Consider the following 22,796-nt stretch of genomic DNA (forward strand, 5'->3'; position numbering starts at 1 on the left):
AGGGTTGATTCATTCCACAGATTGTTTTGTCAGTGGTGGAAGAAGAAGTCCAGCATTTAAAACAGGGATGTTTGCCAAGATGTTCTTATTGTAAAGTATATTATGGAGGGAGTAATGGCCCCTGTGACTGATATACTGTATGATAATATTCGGTTGATATTTTGCAGTTTAGATTGATGAAACAATCCATCAGTAGCATTTCACTGTTGTAGCTGTTTTAAATGGAGCTACTTAAACTACTAAGCCAAGTCAAGTCTGTATGGTAAAGCTCTGCTTAACTCACTTTTGGGTACCAGTACGTTTTTCTTAAGATAATTAATTGGGAATGAAAGAAGAAGAAAAAAGTTCTGTGAAACAAATTTGTACTCATTGTTTGTAATATTCTACCATCTTTGCTTTGGAGTTTTCTATCCTTGGGTCTCAAACAGTTATTTAAACAAAACCACCTGAGAGGTTTAGAGGAGAAATGTCTCTTTGGTGGTTCTACTAACATAGCCTACAGTAGATATCTGAAATGGAACAAGAGCCCCCGAGTAGACTGCTTTTTTTCTATGAGTTTACAAGCCAAAAAAAGGTTGGAAACTACCAGTTAGACTCTACCAATGTATTGAATTTCATCATCTTGTGTATTTTATTTCACGTGAAAAATGTAACCTGAAAAGTAATGCTGTCAAATCAGTATAGTGGGGTAAAAAGTATAATATTTCCCACTGGAAAATATCTTTAAAATTCTATTTGAGTAAATGTACTTCCTTATTTTCCACCACTGCTGTCGGTGTATAAACACTTCAACAGTAAAATTTGGTGCTTTTCCCTGATTGTAGAGTCAGTGTCTCTCTCTTCACAGTAGTATAGAGGTTACTGTGGAGGCTTAATGGCTTACATTTACTTGTGGAGAGGAGCAGCAGCAGAACAGAGGGGCTTACAGAGTGTCTTTCACCTTTCTTGGTTGAAAACAGACCCTGGAATCACAATAAACTGCTATGACTACCAGTAATATTTAGGTAGGAACGACTGGAGAGAAAAGGTAATCACTTTAACTCCCTGTAGCCACAGAATCAAAACAGATCACCTTGACTGTGTGTGACTTTTTATCTGCAGGGTCTTTATCCAGAGTCTCATGGGATTGTGGACAACAAGATGTACGATGTGAGCCAAAACACTTTCTTCAGCTTGAAATCTAATGAGAAATTCAACGCAAAATGGTATCAAGGAGAGCCAGTAAGTGAATCTGTGAGACAACCATATTGTACACAAAGATGTAAATTCACAGTACAGTAAATTTTAGTCTAGAAAAAGCCAAATCTGTGACCTAACAACCACCACATTAGGGAAATTTTGTTTTCACTGAGCAAGGCCACAGCAGGGCAGTTCTGACCTATCAGAAATATTTTCTTTGCACATCAAAAGAGCCAGACAGTATTGTTCCGAAACTTGTAAAAGCTAACACACCCTGATTTTGTGGGACCAAGAGGAGGCACTTGTCATGTCTGTAAGAAATATGAAGCATTGTGCTCATATTGTGCTGTAATTTGCTGTCTGCAAACAACATTTTTTCATAGCTTGATATAATTATAGATTCTGCTCGTGCTAAATGACAGCTTGTTACGGCTGCGAGTTGTGCTTGTTTTGACGCTTTGTGGTTCCCGTTCAAATGGGAGGTCTCTTAAATCTCATTCCTCAACTGTGTGGCAGGCTGCTGCTCCTGAAAATACACCATGCAGGACTTTCCAGGAGTGAAGGAGAAATAGATGAATGATGACTCCTGGAAGGAATTCTTTCATAATGAACCATTTGGCAAAACATGTTTGCAAGCCTGCTGCATAAAAACACTTCTAACTGCAGATCAGTCTGATAGGTATCGATTTAACATAAATATTTGCAGTTAGATTTCCATCAGTCTTCTGGGATGGGAGTGATTACATTCTTTCATCCTAATGGACTAAACACTGCTGTGATGCACTGAGATTAATGAATGAGGTATTCGTCTACTACAGCTTAGTCTGTCTGAATTATTCATGAACCTAGATGTCAGATTCATCGCTCTCCTTATAATTTTCTCTTTTTTTGACCCATCTCATCTTCTCTCCTCTACTTTCACCTCCTTTCCTCTCCTCTTATCTCATTTCCTATCCTCTTTCCTTTATTTTCTTTTGTCTCCTCTCACCTCCTTTCATCTGTCTCCCATTTCATCTTCTCTCTTTTTCTCTCCACCTCTCTTTTCCTATTCATTCATCTCCTCTCCTCCTCTCTTTTTCTCTTCTCCCCTCCCCTCTCCTCTCCTCCTCTCAGGTCTGGATCACTGCCATGCGTCAGAAACTGAAAGTAGGAACCTTTTTCTGGCCTGGCTCAGATGTAAGAATCAATGGCACCTTCCCAGACCTCTACCAGCCGTATGACATGTAAGAGTGATGACATAACATTACATACATTTAAATTCATGACAAGAACATTACCTAATGGTATACTATAGTGGTGTATTACAGTTATGAGTTCATAATGGAGCCTTTTGTGTGCACAGGAGCATTTCATTTGAGCAGAGAGTGGCAACGCTGTTTGAATGGCTCAGCTTACCTCAGGGAGAAAGGTACCACGTGTTCTTCATTATCATTAAAAATGTTGTGAGTCACCATCTAAAATCCCCCTTAACTGTGGCCTTTGTGATTTTAGACCTGACTTCTACACTTTGTACCTGGATGAACCTGACTCTTCAGGACATCGTTATGGGCCCGCGAGCAACGAGGTCTGTCACTATTGTCCTACTGTAGAGATGACTTATACGTGAGGGAAGGATTGTCATATACTCAACCCACAGAAGAAGACTGTGAGATGCAGTTTAAATATCTGGAAAAATGTTTCGTCAAAGTGAAATTCTGGTTGTGGAGCTGTGTGATATTTGACTGGGGCTGCAACAAACAACTATTTTCGGTAACACTTTACTTGAAGGTATCTACATAAGAGTGTCATGATACTGTCAAGTACACATGATACAGTCATGACAAATGAACCCTAACCTTAATCATAACCATAACTTTTCATGACAAAACAGAATGACACTTACTAAAAGAATGATTATGTCATAAACATTTATGACTTTTATAATGTTTATGACACATTCATGACATGTCACTCTTATGTAGACACCTTCAAGTAAAGTGTAACCCTTTTATCCTTATTGATTACTGCTGATTAATTTTTAACAGGTTAATGTATAAAATAGAACATTATGACAATTGCTTACATTATTATTGTTATCATTATTATTATTATTATTATTATTATTATTATTATTGTTATTACTACTAATACTACATTACCACATGGCCATGGTGATGTCTTCGAATTGCTTAATTCATTCATTCATTCATTCATTCATTCATTCATTGACCAGTCCAAAGCACAAAGATTTTCAGTTAACTATCGCGTGAAAAGTAGAAAAAGAAAAGTTGCAAATCTCCACATTTTAGAGGCTGAAACTAGCTCCTTGAAAAATGTGTAAAACATGCCAATTAGTTAGTTCTGTTGATCTGTAGGTCCAGCTCCATACATCATATATAACCATTCAACGAAAAATCTGTTGGGAACTAATTGTAATGTAATTATGACTAATAATTTTAAACAATAGTTAAAGATTGTGTTAAAAAAATAATGTTTAGTATATAACACTTAGACAAGGAAAACTGGAATCGTTTTTTTTGTTTTAAGTATTTTTATTTTTCATACAGCACCTTACTTTCATTCTAAATGTTAATCGAATCTCCATTTAATGAAAAAGGTTATGAACCTTGCGGCTACCACCGTTTCAATCCTTTATATTTGCTAATCATTAATTTGCAAAAGCATATTGTTCTTGACATGACAAACTCTCCTGTCACAGTTACATGTTAACTCTGTTAAAGCTGCAAATGCTGTTGTGCTTTCAGGTTGTTCAGGCCTTGAAAAATGTGGACAGGATTTTGGGCATGCTGATGGATGGCCTGACACAGACAGGCCTGCACCACTGTGTCAACATTATAATCACATCAGACCACGGTGAGATGACTGCACACAGTTGTGGTACAGTTGACAGTGTCATTATATAGAGAGTAAGGTGACAAAACAATCAATATTTAGGGCCCGAGCGCCGACAGGCGGCGAAGGCCCTATTGGAACTGAAGGAATTATTATTCTTTCTTTCTTATTATTATTCTTTATTTTCCGTCAAATGAATTGCCTTTTTGGAGGACTTATCATATTCAAAAACTCACCAAATTTGGCGGTCGCATCAGGTCTGGTGAAAATTTACGTATTTTAATGGTTTCGGGAATAGGCGCACAAAAATGGCTCGCTAGCGCCACCTACAATATTACGAAAATTCAGCCCCTGCACTACGTTTAACGTAGAGTCACGAAACTTGGTAGACATATGTATCATGGCAGGGCGGACATAAAACTCCATGGTAGCCCCCCCCTAAACCCAACAGGAAGTCCGCCATTTTGTTTTGAATGTGCGAAATTAGTGCGATTTTGCCCATTTCCACATGTCGTACTTTAACGAACTCCTCCTAGAGCTTTCGTCCGATCAGCTTCAAACTTGGTGTGTGTCATCTTAACATGTTAACGATGAAAAGTTATTAAAAGAAAAACTTTTCGTCATAGGGGGGGGCCCTGGCGGGGCGGCCATTTGGGGCGATTCGCACCGAAACAGGGGAAATGGGGGAACGAGGTACGTTGTGTTGGTTTAAAATTTTACGTCTCCCAATCCGCCCCTGCCAATTAAGCCCTATTACAAAAAACCCCAATGGCAAAGGAAGAGGCCTAAAAACAAGGGTTTCTTACAACCCTTTCCCAAAAATTTTTCCCCCCCACAACTTAAACTTGGGGGATCATTAAGATGTTACCGATGAAAAGTTTTAAAAGAAAAACTTTGCATACGGTGTGGGGGTGGCAGGCGGCCCTTTTTGGGGGTTTTGCGTGAAGATGAAAAGGGTGTAACTACAGTGTACGTTTTTTTGCAGAAATTTTCCCCCAAAAAACCAAAAGTCCCGGCCTGAGGACCTACAGGCCAATGGACTTTTTGGGATAGCGCCCCACCTGGAACAGGAAATTGCCTTATACAAAAACAACGATTTACTGAAACTTAGAACGGGTTTACAGTGATATGAGGCGGGCCCTATATTAGGCACGCCAGTCATCAGGCCCCCGCCCCCCTTTTTAAATTTGAACCCTTTTAATTAGTATTGTAAGGGTCTTTAATCAGCAGAGGGCTTCCCTTTATTTGGGGAGTTTGACCCGCCCCCCTATGATGCGGCCACGCCCCCTTTCCTAGATAAGGAGCTGTATGACGTATAGGCTTGTGTAAGGTATCAATGAACTCAGCAGAGACTTTCTTTTTTATTGGTGATGTTTGACCCGCCCCTTTATGATGCGGCCACGCCCCCTTTCACAGATGATGACCTGTATGACGTATAGGCTTATGTAAGGTATCAATGAACTCAGCAGAGACTTCCTTTTTTATTGGTGATGTCTGACACGCCCCCATATGATGCGGCCACGCCCCCTTTCACAGATAATGACCTGTATGACATATAGGCTTGTGTGAGGTATCAATGAACTCAGCAGAGACTTTCTTTTTTATTGGTGATGTTTGACCCGCCCCTTTATGATGCGGCCACGCCCCCTTTCACAGATGATGACCTGTATGACGTATAGGCTTATGTAAGGTATCAATGAACTCAGCAGAGACTTCCTTTTTTATTGGTGATGTCTGACACGCCCCCATATGATGCGGCCACGCCCCCTTTCACAGATAATGACCTGTATGACATATAGGCTTGTGTGAGGTATCAATGAACTCAGCAGAGACTTCCTTTTTTATTGGTGATGTCTGACACGCCCCCTTATGATGCGGCCACGCCCCCTTTCACAGATAATGACCTGTATGACATATAGGCTTGTGTGAGGTATCAATGAACTCAACAGGGACTTCCCTTTTCATTGGCGACAATTTTCAGGGTACGAGTGACGCGCAAATGCGCGGTCGCAAGGAGAGGCGTCCGCCGGTAACCCCGACTGGCGCAGGTTAGCGAGGGCCCTCCATCGCTGCTTGCAGCTTTAATTCAGGTTAGAATTCCATCAAAACAGTACAATAAGAAGGAAATTGACACGTTTAAGCAACTCAGAGGAATTTGTTTTGTCTGTCTTTTTCTTTTTCTTTTATTTAAAGCTGTGCATTTGCTTGGTGCATCCCTCCTAAATCTGTATGGTTTCACAGTAGTAAGACATGGCATCGTATTAGAGCTTGTGTGCCACTGATGGGGGACTTTAGCGTCTCAGTGTCATCTTCAAATGTTTGACTTGGTTGAGTCATTGCACCTGTTACAGGAGAGAAATACAGTTTGGTGCCAGAGAGAAATCTAATGAAAAATGAGTCTGTTATCTGAGAGTACACTGGGAAAATGTGTTCACAGTGGTATATTAGGAGGATATTTTGTGACGAGAAGTTTCTCTAGACATCTGGGGACCATATGTTTAGTCTTGTAATTATGTATATTAACGATCAATGCGCGGAAGTCAACTTGGCTCAGGGCGATGCCCGGCTATCCTCATCAAAGACATCATTTCCAAGAAAAGACATTCATTTTGACATGCGGTGCTAGTTATTTTTCTGCAGCTCATCATCAAGGACAAGATCATGTCACACTCAAAATATGACAACAAATGCACACTGTAAATATAAATCTATTAACGTGCTGTACATGTTAAAGGTTGTGAAACCGTAGAAATTACAAAGTAGTGCCTTTCTGACTAGATAAACCTTAGTGAGAAAGAAATCCTACGCATAGTCATGGATTTTTTTTAAATTAAAGTTTAGAAACATTGTACAAACTTCACACATGTCATCCTTTCATAGCTACAATTGTAAAGTATTTACAAATTCAAACATACATATTAATAAATATATATAAGAATATATAAATATAAGAAACTAAAGACAAATTTACAGTATATTTTATCATCTTCTTCTTTTACAGGCATGGAGGAGGCTTCATGTAAAAATGCAACATTTGTGTCAACCTACCTGAACAAAACTGATGGCTTTGCTGTCATCCAAGGCCCGGCTGCTCGCATCAGACCCAGACACCTCCCAGAGGATTTCTTTTCTTGTGAGTTCTTGTCGATAACACCCAACTTCCCCTTCTTCCCAGCACTGCATCATCACGTCGTGTCAGTTTAGTAACCAGTGTGGCTGACCTTGTCCTGTGTTTCTCTCCTCAGTCGACTATGAAGGTCTGATGAAGAACCTGTCGGTATGTGAAGTATTCCAAAATGTGACATTTGTATTGATAAGAAGAAAGAAAAATTATCTGCTTGCATGGCTTCATGTAAAACAATCCCATTCTCCCGCTGCTGTGTGTTGATTCTCCTCTGCTGTGTCTGTGCTGAAGTGCAGGACCCCTGACCAGTCAATGAGGCCCTACCTCAAAGAAAATCTCCCCAAAAGGATGCACTTTGCCAACAACAAACGCATAGAGAGAGGACACCTCTATATGAAGGAGGGATGGCAGGCTGCTCTGTAAGTCACCTATCAGTCCACTAAGGTCTGTGTCAGGTCATCAAACTGTGTCAAGAATGGAATAAAGAAGACAAACTTATTTAAAGAGGAATAGTGTTGGGGAATAAACCTAACAAAAGGCATAGTTTAACCCAACATTGAGTCTTATTTAAATCCAGTTATATAACACACGTCAATCAAAATCCTAGTGAAGTTTTTTCAAACCACCAAACACTTTATTTGAGCTTGGAAATGTAAATTGTAAATTCTTAACCTTTTGGAATAGCATATCTCAAATATGAAACTCACACATCACCAAACAACCCCAGTGTATATTTGTCTACATGCAGCCTGGAGAAGTATGTGTTAGCCTTAAGCTAACTCCATGCACTGAAGAAGACCATTAGAAGTGGTTAAAAAATTAAAAAGAAAAACTAGTCGATCTTTTGAACTTTGAACTAGTTTTATAACACACTGTCAGTTTACATCTGGTCCTTCAAAAAAGGCATTAGGAACATTCTCCAAACTGCTATGTGACGAACGGCCTTTGCAGCTGTTTGGCTGCATGTTGCAAAAAGAAATTCCAGTGACCTTGGTCATTGGGAATTAAAGTGAGTTAAAGTTAAACACAACACAGCATGCGTGCGTGCTCAAGTGAAACAGCCACACTTCCAAATAGTTATTTTGTGTTCCACTGATTGAACTAGTTGGAGAGTTTGTAGTGCAGAATTGATGTAAAACTAGCTGTTCATTTAATTACATGGCAATGTTGAAATTTTAAGGACAAAGTTAGAAACCAAGATGGCCTGAGAGACCTGAAAAACCTGAAATTACTTTAGCTTTGTAAAAGCATAAAACGTTGTTAAATGTCACACTTATGTAGCCAGAGTGCTGACTTAATGTGCCAGATGTCTTCAGTGATGAAAAGTGTAATTCCATTGCACAGAATTAATATGAAAGGCTTAAACACCACTATTCGTAGTATAAAGTAGTGGAAGATAGCAGAGCTGTTACAGTAATTGGAGTTGGCGAGTCTTACTGTATGTAAATTATAGTAAAGAAGGTGTCGTGGAAAAAAAATGTGATAGTCTGGTGGTAAAAAAAAAATGTTTCTTTGGCCACACAGAAGTTGAAGCATTTACAGTAATTAGTGTTGGCAATCATTTATAATGAAGGAGGCATGGTAGAGGAGATGTACAACAACTCCTTTGATGGCTAACAAACATGTAATCATGGAAAATTGTTTCAGGCTGAAGAATTCAGTCGGTCCACTTTAATGCAGTTGTAGTGCTATGGGACTCACTCTTTAGGTTAAATAGAAACAAACTCGCCTGACCCAGAAATTAAGCTTGAAAGAAAATGAAACATGTTAATAACTATAAGTGTTGTTTATGTGACTTGCATCCTTCATTTCTGTACGTCTTTGTGCTTATTTTAACTTCTCAGATAACATGTTTTTTTTTAATTCTCATCAGTAATTCTCAGGAACTCAAGTACTGCAACGGTGGATTCCACGGTTCAGATAACCTCTTTACCAACATGCAGGTCAGAAGAAGGAAAGATGTGTGTGTGTGTGTGTGTGTGTGTGTGTGTGTGTGTCCACTAAGTCAAATGTTTAGCACAACATCCTGTTTAGATTTTTTTAAAACTAAACAAGAAATGTGAAAAGGTGGGCTGATAACTCCTATAAGATGGTTTTAGTTCTGGCCTTCTGTAGGATGTTGAGCTATGAAGATATTTTACTCAAGTACAAGTGTTTCAGTTTCAGTGTGCTTCAGTTATATTTGGCTAAGACCAGAGATAGTATCAGAAAAGTACATACAACTGCAATTCAAGATTTTATTTTATATACAAGACATAGTTATTATACAAGACCAAAGCGGATGCAGCGGTAACAAACCTTTTCTGGATGCTTCAGAATCCAAAGTATAAAAGATGATTGGTTGCTGCTGTCACTATATTTGAGTCCAAACGCAATATACATCTCTGTATTTGCTGTTTTTGTTCAAATGAATGAATCCAAAATTAATCACACAAAATCAACAATACACTGTGAAGCTCTAAAACTCTACTTGAGAACAGTAATTACACTTATTAGAAGTCGTTCTCCACCTGCACATTATCTGCCTTTGGTTTAAGATTTGAAGATGTGTTTGTGTGTCAGCCTACCTTCATGTTCGTCATTACAACACGTCAGGGTATGTTTCCAGACGTGGTTTGCCCTGGAATTTGACCAGGTATTATTAGCTTACATGGTTGCTGACTTCTCTAAAGAAAAGTGCCTACACAAAGCAGAGAAAAGTGTGCTTAACATAGATTTTACTCACCTCCAAAACCCACCCGACCAACAAATTTCCTACAATTGAAATCCCTAATACAATTTTTTAAGCTTATGTAAGGTCATTTTGCAGCTTAAGTTATTTTCAAATATTTACACGTGTTTGACTTCTTGTGATTTACAGAGAGAGTTTAAATTAAGCTTTCCAAACATTTTTTTGAGAGTACGCTGTACTTTCTCATTTGTATCTAGAAAGGTTTCCAAATAAATGCACGAATGTCAGTATGTTAATGTTATCTACTTATTCCAGGCGATCTTCATTGGCTACGGTCCAGCATTTAAAGAAAACACTGTTGTGCCCCTTTTTGAAAACATTGAAATATATAACCTCATATGTGGTAAGTGAACTGAACTGTATCCTACTGTATTGCAGCTGTAGCACTGGATTAGTTCAACTTTTTGGGACATAAGTTTATTCACTTTGTTGCTGAAAGACAGATGGGAGGGACCGCTCTCATGTCCTGAAGACTTGTCATCACATGAGGTTACCAGGCAACCAGAGGAGACTTTAGGAAGTACTGCTCGGCAAATGAAGCAAGAAATAGTCCTGCTCATAGCCCGCATAAAACCACAATGTGTCATTTTAATACACTATGTGTTAGTAAGCGAGCTTTAGAGGAGTTGGTAGGCAGATTTTGGAAGAACCAGGCTAGCTAGCTATTTTAATGAAAGCTAACCAACTGATAGATGTAGCTTCATAATTACCATACAATCATGAGAGTGGTATCAATATTCTCATCTAACTCTCTGCAAAAAAGGGTATTTCCTAAAATGTTGAACTATTCCTTTAATGAGATTGTTGGTTGTTTGAAGTATTTAGCAACAATTCAAAGATAATGTCATCCAAATCTGGTAATGAAGTGAAACTTGCAACCTGGGACTAATCTTCATGGTCCAATGAAACCATCTTTCTCTTTAGTTCTGAAAACATTTTCACGGCAGGTTCGTCGATGAAGTAACAGCCACACAGTTACACACATTTCAGAAGAGGAAACAGGTGCACTTCTCCTGCACTGAATGTCAGTTGGTTTAGCACATCTAAAAAAAAAAAAAAACAGGAAAGAGAGAGTCGCTACAGCAACCAGATTTTAGAGAAAAAGAAGAACGAACACGATCTGAAGTTTAACCTAGGTGTCAAAACCAAAGACGATGTTAATTGTTCACTTTTTTTCTTCCAGTGATTCCATAATATGGTTCAATTATGGACTGTTACTTATGATTTATTTAAAAGAAAAATGTCTTAATTCAATTAGCATGTAACACCCTAAATTAACCCTCTTTCTTTGTTTAGCTTAAATCTAGAAGTTTGTGTGATGTCTCACTTGTCCCAACCAACAACCTTGTAGTGATGTCACTGAATCCTTGTATCTCGACTGTATGATTACCCCATAGAAAAATATGTTCTTTTAATTGTCAGTTATGATGGCTAAATATATGAAATAAAAAACTCCTTACAATATGTGCTGATACGCAGCGTCACGTCCAGTGTGTTTGACACGTTTTTCTCTCTTCCTACTCCAGATCTTCTCAGTATTCGCCCTGCTCCAAACAACGGGACTCACGGCAGTCTGAACCACCTTCTGAAGCATCCTGTCCACCTGCCAGTTCACCCAGCGCAGCTCTCCCATGACACCCCCTGTGAAGCCAGTGAACTCATCCCTGTTAACGATCTCCAGTGCACCTGTACATCCCAAACCAAGGCAATGGTACGTGCCAACAAGTCATTCATGTCATGACAGTGCTTGTCCGTCTGTTGGTTAGTCCCCCACTTTGGTCCGGACTCAAATATCTTTTGGGTTTTGAGTAAAATGTCTCTATAACTTTTGAATGGATAGCCAAGAAATTTGGTACAACCAATAATGATCCTCTCAGGAGGAATTGTAATAATGTTTGTTCTAGTTAATGCCTCATCAGATCAAAATCGTGATGACTAAATTCTTGCAAAACTAATGACATTCCCATCTTCCTCAGCTGGATTTTGTGTTTAGCGATGATTAGCAAATGTGGCATAGTAACATACTGAACAAAGATGTTGAACATGGTAAACACATCCATGGCCTTTGTGATTTTTTTGAATTTTTTTTTTTTAAATGACTTCAGTCTTTATTCAAGATGGGATGATGCTCTTGCAGTGTTGTGCCAAGATGATCTGTTATTTATCTCATAAATAAACATTATAGCTTCTAAACATCAGTATGTTAGCATTTTCATTGTGCGTATCTTAACATGCGTCAATGTACAGTCACTCAGAGCTGTTAACATGGCCGTGGACTCCCGGACTTGTTGTGTTATCATATTTTGTGTGTTCCATTTAATGTTTCCCTTTCCACATACTCGAGCAGGGTCAAAGCACGTTTGATAGTTGGCCATTTTCCGATGCAGATGATTAAAATGCAGTAAAAAAATTAATAATTAGTCATTAGAAATGTAATTGAATTACCAGTAGTAGTACAAGTAAACCTACATTTTCTGTACAATAATGTGAAACAAAGCCAACTTGACACCAGTGCAAATACTTTAAAACTTCACAGGCCTCATATACTGATGTACATGGTGAAAGTTGTGTAGATACAGTACATGGAAGATTGTAATGTATTTAACACAAGCATAATGCCAAGAATTTCTTTTTAGGAGGCAAATATGAACAGAGATCTCCTGTTAACTAAGAATAGTGAGTATTGTTTTATTTTTCTTTGCATTCATAATGTTTTTGAGAGGAAACTGTATGTGACATTTATACATGTTCCATTTTTAGGTGTTAAAGCCAGCTTGCGTCGCCTCCATCATCCCTTTGGCTATCCTCGAGTCATCCAACCAGGCGCCACTTTTTGTCTTCTCCACCAATCCAACTACCTCAATGGATACAGCAAAGACCGCCTGATGCCCCTGTGGGTGTCGTATACCCTCCAACCTCTGGTGAGTCCGTTGTTTGGAGCTGTCTTTAATTTCTAAATATAGCATGTACAGCTGAGTTGTCCCGGCTGTATTTCTTCTGTGGTAATAGGGTATGGCAGGAGATTGTAAGAAGTTGTTTAGTATCTGAATCCTTACTCTGAGCAGCTGTTACTCATCTTGTGTGCTCATGTTGGCTCAAACACTTCTTGTCTTTCTCATTATGCGGTTGAGCTTTAGCGTAAATCATGACTTCAGGCAGAGTGATGCATTCCGGGGAGAGTTTACTCTGTTGTACTATTCGGTCTGAATGATGGAGCTAGTGAGGATTTGTTGCCATTTAGGCTTCATCCAAATACAGTACAAGCTAAATATGGTTGTACTGTATCCTTTGTGTTCATTTTTGCTTGAAAGAATCATTGTTTAGATTGTTTTTGTTATAGCATAACATACAGTATTATGCTCAGCCCACTTAGACACCCACAGAAAACTTCATTTTCACAGTTTGTCAACGTTAACAACTCCATAAAAAGCGAGCTTTAAGCTAGTTTTTCCTCTAGAAAAAATAATTAATCAGTGAAAAGCATGAAGCCATGCTACATTTCTATTCTTGTACAGGATGTTTGAAAATATGCACCTGAAGCAGAGGTAAAGCTAAACACAACTTTATGGAAAACACAAGGAAAAGTTAGAGTTTGGTTTGACTGTGGCCTAAGTATCACGTTGGTGACCTGAACAAACTGACTGGAGTGCAGAGCCGAGGTAATTATACAGCTGGAACTTGATGAATGGATGAGTTGCAGGTGTGCAGGTAGATTGGCAACACACACACACACACAGTTCCCCACACAGTGTGTGGCACTATGTTTGTGGTGACCCGTCATTGACATAATGCATTCCCTTACCCTAACCATCACAACTAAATGCCTAACCTTAACCCTTACCCTCACCATAACGTCGAATCCTAATCCTAAAACCAAGTCTTAACCCTCAAACAGCCCTTCAAAGTTGGGGGTCCAGCATTTTGGCCCAATAAAGCTCTCGGGTCCCCACAAGTATACTGTACACCCGGTTTTTAGACCCCATGAATATAGTTCCACAAACACACACACACACACACACACACAGAAGACAAACAGGGGACCAACTAGAGACATAAGGGAGAAGCATAGCCAAACCAAGACACTCATTACACAATCAATTACTTTAAGTATGAATTAATTAACTTGAAGTTTACATATTAAACAGTGTCTATGTTCATGGAAATGGTGAGACCTAAAACAAAAGAAATTCAAAAATTGCACATTTTATTTAAAAAAAAAAATCAAACAACCAACAACCTGTAATTGTCTTGTATGACAGAGGAGAGCAGTGAGTTTATTGTTTTTATGGAGATCTCTGCAAACAGAAACAGGGCAATACCCGCACTGGCCTGTACACACAGGCAAAGAGAAACCAAGCCAAGCGATCTTATGCAACACTTCTCACTTCACACTGTCCATCACTGACTGATCCTCTCTCTCAGACCGGAGTCCAACCCCTGAGTGCAGAGTCGGAGGAGTGTGTTCGTGCTGACGCACGCATCCCACCGGCCGCCAGCCAGCTGTGTCTGCGCTACAGAAACAACCCCACTCTGTCCTTCGGCCTGTTGCATCCCCCCAGTGAGTGAGTGTGTGTGTGTGTGTGTGTGTGTGTGTGTGTGTGTGTGTGTGTGTGTGTGTGTGGTGTGTGTGGTGTGTGTGGTGTGTGTGTGTGGAGGGGGTCATAGCCTGCCTCTCCCCAGCCGGGTGTTGAATTCAAGTTGACATGTTTGAGAGCCACATTCTCATGTAAAAATGCACCCATGTTTTAGCTGTGAGAAAATTAGACAATTTATTTTCCTCATGGCTGTGGCAGAAAGTGATCCCAGACTTTGATTTGTGCACATTAATGACTTTAGAGCTGCAAGTTTTAAGTAATTTTTTAAGCAAAAATGCTCCATATTTTCTTGTTCCAGCCTCTCTAATTTGAGGATCTGCAGATTTTTTTAAATGTAACATCTTAGGCATTTGATCTGTTGGTCAGACAAAATAAGATGGTGACATCACCTAGGACATTTTTCAAAATTATCTGTATGTAGACAAAATAATGAATAGATTTATCAATAATGATAGTTAGTTGCAGCCATAAATCATTTAACATCAGTGTTTAGCCCCACCGACATGTGATGTTTAGTCCTTCTTTTCACAGTACACATGTAAGACTTTTTCACTATTTTTTTCTTTATAGATCTGAGTGCCGAGGGAGCCGAGACAGACTCTCTAATCACGAGCAACATGGCACCAATGTTCCCTGCATTTAAAGGTACGTGTATCTTGTAAAAGAAAATGAATTACCTAACAGTTTTAGTCTCATTTTATGAAATCCTCTTTCCTGTTCACTTATTAAGTTCCTTATTACTTTACCTGATCAACAAGTTTTGGTGTCTCCTGATTTCACCAAGTCTGTCTAGTTTAGTCGGCTCTAGTTTAGTTGTGTTAAACACAGCATTTTGCATTGATCACTGAGAGTGAGACATTTTGTTGGAGCCCAGGCTGACTCCAACCAAAGGTCACCCTTAACTAATCAAAACACCTTTGCTTAGTTGAAGCAGACAGTATTGAGTCTATGCAAATCCACAAATCCTTTTGTTTAATCTGTTTCCTGTAACCTTGTATAAACCCCTGGCTAGAAACTCATTCTGGTCAGAGAGACTCCTACAACTTCTTGAGAGCTTCTTTCTCCACTGCACAGTAAATAAAACTCACCTTAACCAGCCCCTGAATTGTCTTCCAAATATGTATTGACTCCTGGTTTTTATAACTGGAAATGGGAATCGTGACAATGCATGGTTTAAAGATTTAATTCCAGAGTTGTCAGAAGGGTTGATTTTGCAAGTGAATGAGAGCTAAACAACTTAAATTACCTGGTGAACTGAAGAAATACACTGGATCACAACTAGACATTATGCCATCCTCTGTTTTGTGTGTAAAACACTCAAGTTTTCCGAGAGCAGGTATTGTGGTTTGTTTGTTCTCATGAGCATTTGTTTGGTCAATATTATGCTTTTTGTTCTAAAAACAGGCTATACTTTTGGTTTTTAAATACACATAACAGGAGTCCAAGGATCTAACCGCTGTGATTATATGGGACTACTGTACTTTAATTTAGTTAAACTCCTTCTGTAAAGCACAATTAAAGGTTTATTTTGAAGAACCTTTCCAGATTTAATCCTCCTGCTATCCTTCAGCCGACAGCGCAGTTTTCTTCACAATAACTCACTTTTCTGATTCACCAGACTGGAGTGAGTGGAACGATATTATAATTTTGTTCTTTTGCTCATACAGATGTTTCTTAATTCTGAGGAGTAAGTCTGTACCTGCACTCACACCACTGCACAGCATCACAAAACTACTTGGGACACATAAAAGTATGTGGGTGTGATTTAACGCTGTGGTGTGCTTGGAGGACCCATGCTTTTGTTGAAACTTGTTTATTGTGTTGAGTGATTAATGCATTGAAAAGTTGCTTGTTTAAGAAAACACAGCTCTGGTTTCCCTGGGGACACCCACACTACAAATGAAAACTCTCGCTCACTATTACCCATTTCCATTGAAAGGAAAACCCTGTCCAAATACAGAACTGTTGTTGGCGTATGTGTGAAAATGCTACACAGTTAACAGATGCTGCCCCCTGGTGGCACATCACTGTGCCTAAACTCTGGAAACCTTTAATGGATGAGTTAGTTTGACTTAAATATGACAATGCAGACATAAAATAACTTAAAATAATCAAAAACAAATCCATATACAATACAGTCAACACATAAAAAACAGAAAACATTTTGTTGAACACTTGCTTTACATGAAGGGCACTTTAAATGAATGTACTTTGGAATCTAAGTAGCCTATATTCACTTTCTTTCTGAGAGTTAGATAAGAAGATTTCTACTATTCTCATGTCTGTATGCTAAATACAAAGCTACAGCCAGGAGACTTTATGCTTATATCATCTTAGCTTAGCATAAAGACTGGAAATACAAGGAAATAGCCTGGTCCTGAAAACGTAACACAATCCACCTACCAACACCGCTCAAGCTCACTGATTAACCCGTTATATCTCGTTTTACACTCTGGTTTTTGTACAGATTAAACAAACAAGATATCACTTGTTAATTGGTGAATTTTAAAGTTGCTTGTAGGGAAATCGTTCCTTTCAATTTTAAGTTTTAATGATATAATCACTAGCTTCTCTCTGTTGACCATAGTATTGTGGAGATGTATTTTTGGAGAACTAAAAAGTTCTTGTATTTTCTCTAACTGTAGATGTTTGGACCCACATCCATGATGTCCTGCTTCCAAAATATTCACAGCAGCTGAATGGAGTTAACGTCATGAGTGGACCGATATTCGATGAAGACTATGATGGAAACGTTGACGCACTTAAAGCAATCTCAGGGTAAATCAGCAGCACACACTCCAAGCAGGATTATTTTCGTTATATAAAGAGCCTAAAGTGACATATTGAAATAGGTTTGTGACATGAGATTTGTAAGTATATTTATATATAAAAAATACTTTTTAAAGGCTTTGACATAACCAGCAGGTCATTTATTTGAGATTTTGGACCATGTCCACCCCAGGAACAAGGTCATGAGAACACATAAGTTAAAAGGAAAGCTTTCTGGAAAAGAGGTAGCAGTTTCTTAAACTCTGATCTCATGTTTCTCCAGGAATGAGGCTCCCATCCCAACACATTTCTACGTGATTCTGACCAGCTGTGGGAACTCGACCTTCAGTCCTGTCAACTGTGAGGGTGCCCTGCGGGCCAAGTCCTTTATCCTTCCCCACAGACCTGACCACAGTGAGAGCTGTGCTGTGAGTAACACCACCAACTCCTCTCCTACTCGTTTCTACACGTCAGCCTACTTCTGTGAAAACCTGCTGACACGTGGACAGTGGAAAAAATGATAGTGGAATACATTTTCTTTGTTCCTCTTCTTTCTATAATTTATCCCTTCGTTCTATTGTTCTTCAGGACGGGTCTGACCTGGAGTGGGTGAAGGATTGGCTCCTGTTTCATACAGCGCGAGTCCGAGACATCGAGCTCCTGGCCGGACTCAGTTTCTACCACGACAGGCTATCAGTGGAAGAGACGCTACAGCTCAAGACGTTTCTAGAGACTGCTTAAAGTCAGAGACAATATCCAATGGAGCTTTAATTTCCAGAGAAAGCTATGCTGGTCAGCACAACTGGCCTCAGTCCACATGAACACATTCATAAAAGGTTTTCTGTGTTCAAACCCCACTGATCCATCCCAACATTAAGTTCCATCCAGGTTTTTTGTGATATGTCTGACTCCCTAAAATGTTTAAAATTAGTCGATGTGTGATAGCTGTATATTTGTTTTTAATGATGTTTTTATAAATGATTTTATAGAGAAAAGTCAGACGACGTTTTATCAATGCAGCTCCGCAGCTCTGAACCAAAGACTCAAAGTATTTCCTCTGATGGGAACAAAATAAAAAGGGAAAATAAACTTTTATTGCTGAAAGAAGGATCTTTTTATACTGGGATTGCTTTTATTGGCTGGGGCTCTTCAAGAAACACATGGCAATCTGGAAACAGTTGTTTCTGCCGCCACACATCTGGAGAGCAGCCGGAGAAACACCTAACATGAGAATTAAAGAAAAAGAATACGTTTTGCTGTACAAAAAGAAAAGTTTCCCCTGCCAGATGTTGTCAGTGTTTGTTTATGGTTGTTATTTTTCTATTTTCTTTTTATGGCACCAATGTTTTTAGTGTTTTACAAATTTTTGGTTTGGTTAATGACATTTCGGAAATAATTATTCAATGTTTGAGTGTGTGTGTGGCTGTGTGCATACTGTATGTTTACTGTATGGTTGGATGGATTATGAGACACACTGGGCACAGACATGTAAAAGGCCCCCACCCATCCTACATAGAAGCAAGACATCTAGACTAAAAGAGACAAAAGGTTCTACAAACAATAAGACTGTTTTTAATGTCTTTGTGTCTTTCTATGATTCTTTGAAGTTCTTTTGCGACCCTTTGTTGTCATTTTGGTGTTTATGTAATCTTATTGTTTATTTTATGTCTTTTTGTGATCATTTATCCTTTCTTTTTGATTTTACATCTTCTCATGGTCAGTTTGCCTCTCTCTGTAGTCTTTTTGCATCTCTGGTTGCATTTAGCTTTGTGTTGTCATTTTGCTTTTAGTTACATTCTGCAGGTGAAACAGAACTGTCAGGTAAGGCTGTTGGTCAAAAGTTGATAAAGAGAGGCTGTCTGTGCCCAGTAGTCTCAGTCAGTAATCAGTAATTCATCATGCCTTGTTTGTGTAAATGTGTGTGGGTAGTTGAAAATTATTTCTGGGATGAACGTAGTTTTTGTTTAGTCTTTGCTCTTCACAGCGACGGTCTGGAAGTTAAGGATGGCAGGTAATTTGTGGAAAACAAAAACAACAATGTTGGTCAAATACACAATTTAAAATAAAAACTCTTCTACACTGATTTTTGTGACTTGAATTCCTTTACTCATTACCTATTACACCAAAAGATCAAGGCATCATAGAAACACTTTCTGCACAGAATATCACCAAAAACAAAATGCGAGGTAAAACAACCAGCAGTGTCTCTGTTTTCCGTCTCCAAATTGCAGTAGGCCCTACGTGTGAAATCAAAAGGAAGGAAACTGAGCCATGTTAAACTCTGTATTAAATGTGCCACTTCCTCAGTCTGACCACTCTGGCAGTGCAGTGTGCCTAAAGGTATGATCTTGCAGCTTTCTGCTCTGCACCGCTTAACTTTGCAGTGACCTAGTTCACATCTCAAACCTGAGTTTGCTTTCCTTTTATTTTAGAGATTTTTTATAGTCAAAGTGACGTTTCAGTTGAGATACAGCAACAGAACAATGTGTTGAATAAACGTTTTCTTATTGCAGCTCACATTTTAATCATCGTCGAAACAAACATTTGCAGTGATTGTTGATGTAAGGAGTAAATTAATTTTGTGAATGCACTGTATGAGTGAACGTTTCCCGTTCTTTGTCCAGTTTAGCATCATTTACTTTTCTCTTGGTGTCATGCTGGCTGCATGAGGTTTATTGCATTCATAATCTTTTTGCATTGCATAGAAGAAAACTGACTAAAGACATCCTACTGCTTATAAAGGACTCATTATGCTGTGTGTGTGTGTGTGTGTGTGTGTGTGTGTGTGTGTGTGTGTGTGTGTGTGTGTGTGTGAGAACTCCATTACCACTAACTAGTGCACTGGGGTCTGTCATATTTGACCTGTTCAGTAATCAACAGTGGGACACAAGCTTTAAGTTATCTTTAATTGAAACTCAATGATGCGTCAGAGCCTGTTTTACACAGTCTATGGTCACAGCCCATGAGGACATGTGACATTTAAATAATCTCAGAGCTGCACGTGCAGCAGGCGGGACAACAAGAGGCCACGTCGCTTGTGCAGCCCCGCTGCTTCTTCAGATCAGCACAGTTACTACTGATCAGTGTATGGAAAGGTGTTGGCTACAAGATACAGAGAAAAAAGAGAAAGGATGCATAAATGAGTACAAAACATAACCCAAGAGAGCTCACTATTCAGATGGAGTCCTATAACTTCTTATAGGAGATGGTCTGAAGGCAGAAATTATCAAAGAATTAATTATCAAACTAAAGTTTTACACATGGGGTTTTACAAGGGTGGACAGGTTGCTAAGACTGTTGGTAATCAATTTGATGGAGTCAGAAGGGCGAAATAGAAGAACTTCAGACTTGCTTTCATTTAACGTTTGTGCCATCCAACACCTTAAGGCAGTTCATGATACTGCTTAGGCCGGACCAGTTGTTTGGTTTCAGGGGAGATAGAGCTCTCTGTCATCAGCTTAACAGTGGAAGCATATTTTTAAATGATTTGGCTGACAGGAAGCATGTATACAGAAAACAGAATGGGCTCCAAAATGGAGCCTTGTGGTAACCCGCAATGCAGTAGTGAACCGTGACTATTAAACCTTGGCTCTCTGACCCCACTTCCCTTGTCAGAAAAAAGCAAGCTACCGGCCTTGCTAATTGTGTCCTGTACTTCAAACATTATGTATGACAAAATGCATGACAGCAACCACCTCTAACCACACAAAATTAACTACATGTCATGTGCCAACACATCATGACACGGCAAACGCAGCTAAGTGACCATTGGCAACAGAAACCATGGACTGTAAACAGTGATTACTGTATTTTGAAACCCGTCACCACAAATAAGCAAAATTTTAATAAATAATAATATTAGATAAGCACAGCTGCCAATTACCAACAAATACTGTATATGTTATGGTTTATTTGGGAAAATGGTCATGCAGAATTAAAGGTAAATGTGCATAATTTTGGTAACGTTAAATTTACATACCGTTTTACAGATATTTTCATGATGAAAGCTTTTCCTAATAAACCTTGACCAAACAGTGGCAGCGGTGACCAGAATAAAATCAGTTTTAGATTTTAAGTAACTAAACTTACCTTTGTGTGTAACATTAATTGCTGAAGTCAAGATGCCTCTCAAAAGCTTCAGATTTTCAAATTGAGTTCAGATGTAGGTCTTTCTTTGATGACTCCACCTTTTAAAAGTTCTTCTTCAAATCAGCGTGGATAGTTCGCAACAGTGTCCTCATAGCTTTGGTCCTCCTCAGCACCGATATCACTACTCCCAGCTCCCATCATGAACCAGCAGGCTGGCTAACATTAGCTAGCCTACTTCAGCAGCGGTGCTAGCTTGTGTACACATGTTAAGGCTGGTTCTCTTAATACATTCATGTCATACATACAAAATTCAATTCTCATTCACAAAAATGAATGAGAAGATCAAGTCTTCCAGTGCTGTATTTGCCACTTACTGCACAGTTTGTTGTCAAAGGCATTGTGTGGGGGCGAGCGTAATTGTGGTTCCACTGTAATGTATTCCAAGGCATCAAATATTAAACATAACAGCTTAGGCACTCAAACACACAATATCAACTCAATACATTTTCATGTACATAAGTATTCACTAAAAGTGAGACAATATGCTTGACTTTCCATTGAAAAAGAAAAATGTTTTGTACTTACGGTGGGTAGTATTGTCAGACGTAGAAGTACTTGTAACTAGAGTTGGGACAGTAGGCCATGCTGGTACCCAGATCCGGACAGGGAGAGCAGAAGACTGTGTGGACAATGCCATCTCTAGCTCAAAGTACCAAGAACTCGTCAGAAGAAATCAAAAAGGAAGAGGTTTTCTGGGCTGGAGAGAGTCACAAAAACTTCTCAACTTTGTGGATGATCCACTGAAACCTATGTAAACACAATTAAAACCAGAAAACAAGATTTGGTGAAGTGTGAATGTGTATCATCATATTAAATCTTATGATAACAAAACTTTTAATAATTTTAAACACTCACCCTTCAGGTAGGGTTTCAGAGATGAGAGAGACATATTGGGTTAGTTTGTTGCATGTTTAAAGCAACAATAAAAAGAATGTGTGTTTAGAAAAAGCAAGATTTTTGAGAGAACGTACCAAGAATTATACACTCAATATTAATCCCTATTAGAGAGGACATTTTATTTCACTTAGTAGAGAGCCAAGGTGCTATGAACTTGAAGAGCAGCAAAGGCACACAGAACAGTGAAAGTGTGTGTAGCCATGGTGATTCGGACCAGGACTTCCGAGAGCCATGTTGTGAAAAAATAATACAAAGACTTGTGTCAACATTGCACCTGTGAAACATATTTGACGATAATGTATGAAAAGTTGCTGGTCTGTGTTTACATTGTACATGTGTTTTCATGATAACTGTGAGGGATCATGTTATCTAAACCTTGATAATTGGAGGTTAAATTAATAATGGGAGCTTTGGTAAGATTTGAAAACCCTTCTCTTGTCCTTGACAGCCTATTGAGATGGTTTTGCTTTGTTTGGACAGGCCTTCAACTTTGTTTCATCCGTATCATGTGTTAGACATT

At 38.9% G+C, this 22,796-nt stretch overlaps 1 protein-coding gene across 2 annotated transcripts in view; it reads left to right on the top strand.

Moving 5' to 3' along the window:
- enpp1 (ectonucleotide pyrophosphatase/phosphodiesterase 1) overlaps positions 1–19,313 on the top strand; it is a 29,678-nt gene extending 10,365 nt beyond the window's left edge. For both annotated transcript variants that reach the window (XM_032543127.1, XM_032543126.1), the window contains exons 6-23: positions 1,102–1,221; positions 2,293–2,402; positions 2,522–2,587; positions 2,671–2,743; positions 3,924–4,032; positions 7,013–7,144; positions 7,257–7,288; positions 7,427–7,554; positions 9,009–9,078; positions 10,122–10,209; positions 11,393–11,577; positions 12,503–12,542; positions 12,627–12,787; positions 14,289–14,424; positions 15,032–15,106; positions 17,107–17,239; positions 17,514–17,658; positions 17,819–19,313. In XM_032543127.1, the coding sequence (XP_032399018.1) occupies positions 1,102–1,221; positions 2,293–2,402; positions 2,522–2,587; positions 2,671–2,743; positions 3,924–4,032; positions 7,013–7,144; positions 7,257–7,288; positions 7,427–7,554; positions 9,009–9,078; positions 10,122–10,209; positions 11,393–11,577; positions 12,503–12,542; positions 12,627–12,787; positions 14,289–14,424; positions 15,032–15,106; positions 17,107–17,239; positions 17,514–17,658; positions 17,819–17,971 (1,956 nt within the window). In that variant the 3' untranslated portion in view covers positions 17,972–19,313. The remainder of the gene's footprint in view (positions 1–1,101; positions 1,222–2,292; positions 2,403–2,521; positions 2,588–2,670; positions 2,744–3,923; positions 4,033–7,012; positions 7,145–7,256; positions 7,289–7,426; positions 7,555–9,008; positions 9,079–10,121; positions 10,210–11,392; positions 11,578–12,502; positions 12,543–12,626; positions 12,788–14,288; positions 14,425–15,031; positions 15,107–17,106; positions 17,240–17,513; positions 17,659–17,818) is intronic.
- The last annotated feature ends 3,483 nt before the right edge of the window (positions 19,314–22,796 follow it).

This window comes from Etheostoma spectabile, chromosome 18 (genome assembly GCF_008692095.1).
Source record: "Etheostoma spectabile isolate EspeVRDwgs_2016 chromosome 18, UIUC_Espe_1.0, whole genome shotgun sequence".
Taxonomy (NCBI): Eukaryota; Metazoa; Chordata; class Actinopteri; order Perciformes; family Percidae; genus Etheostoma; species Etheostoma spectabile.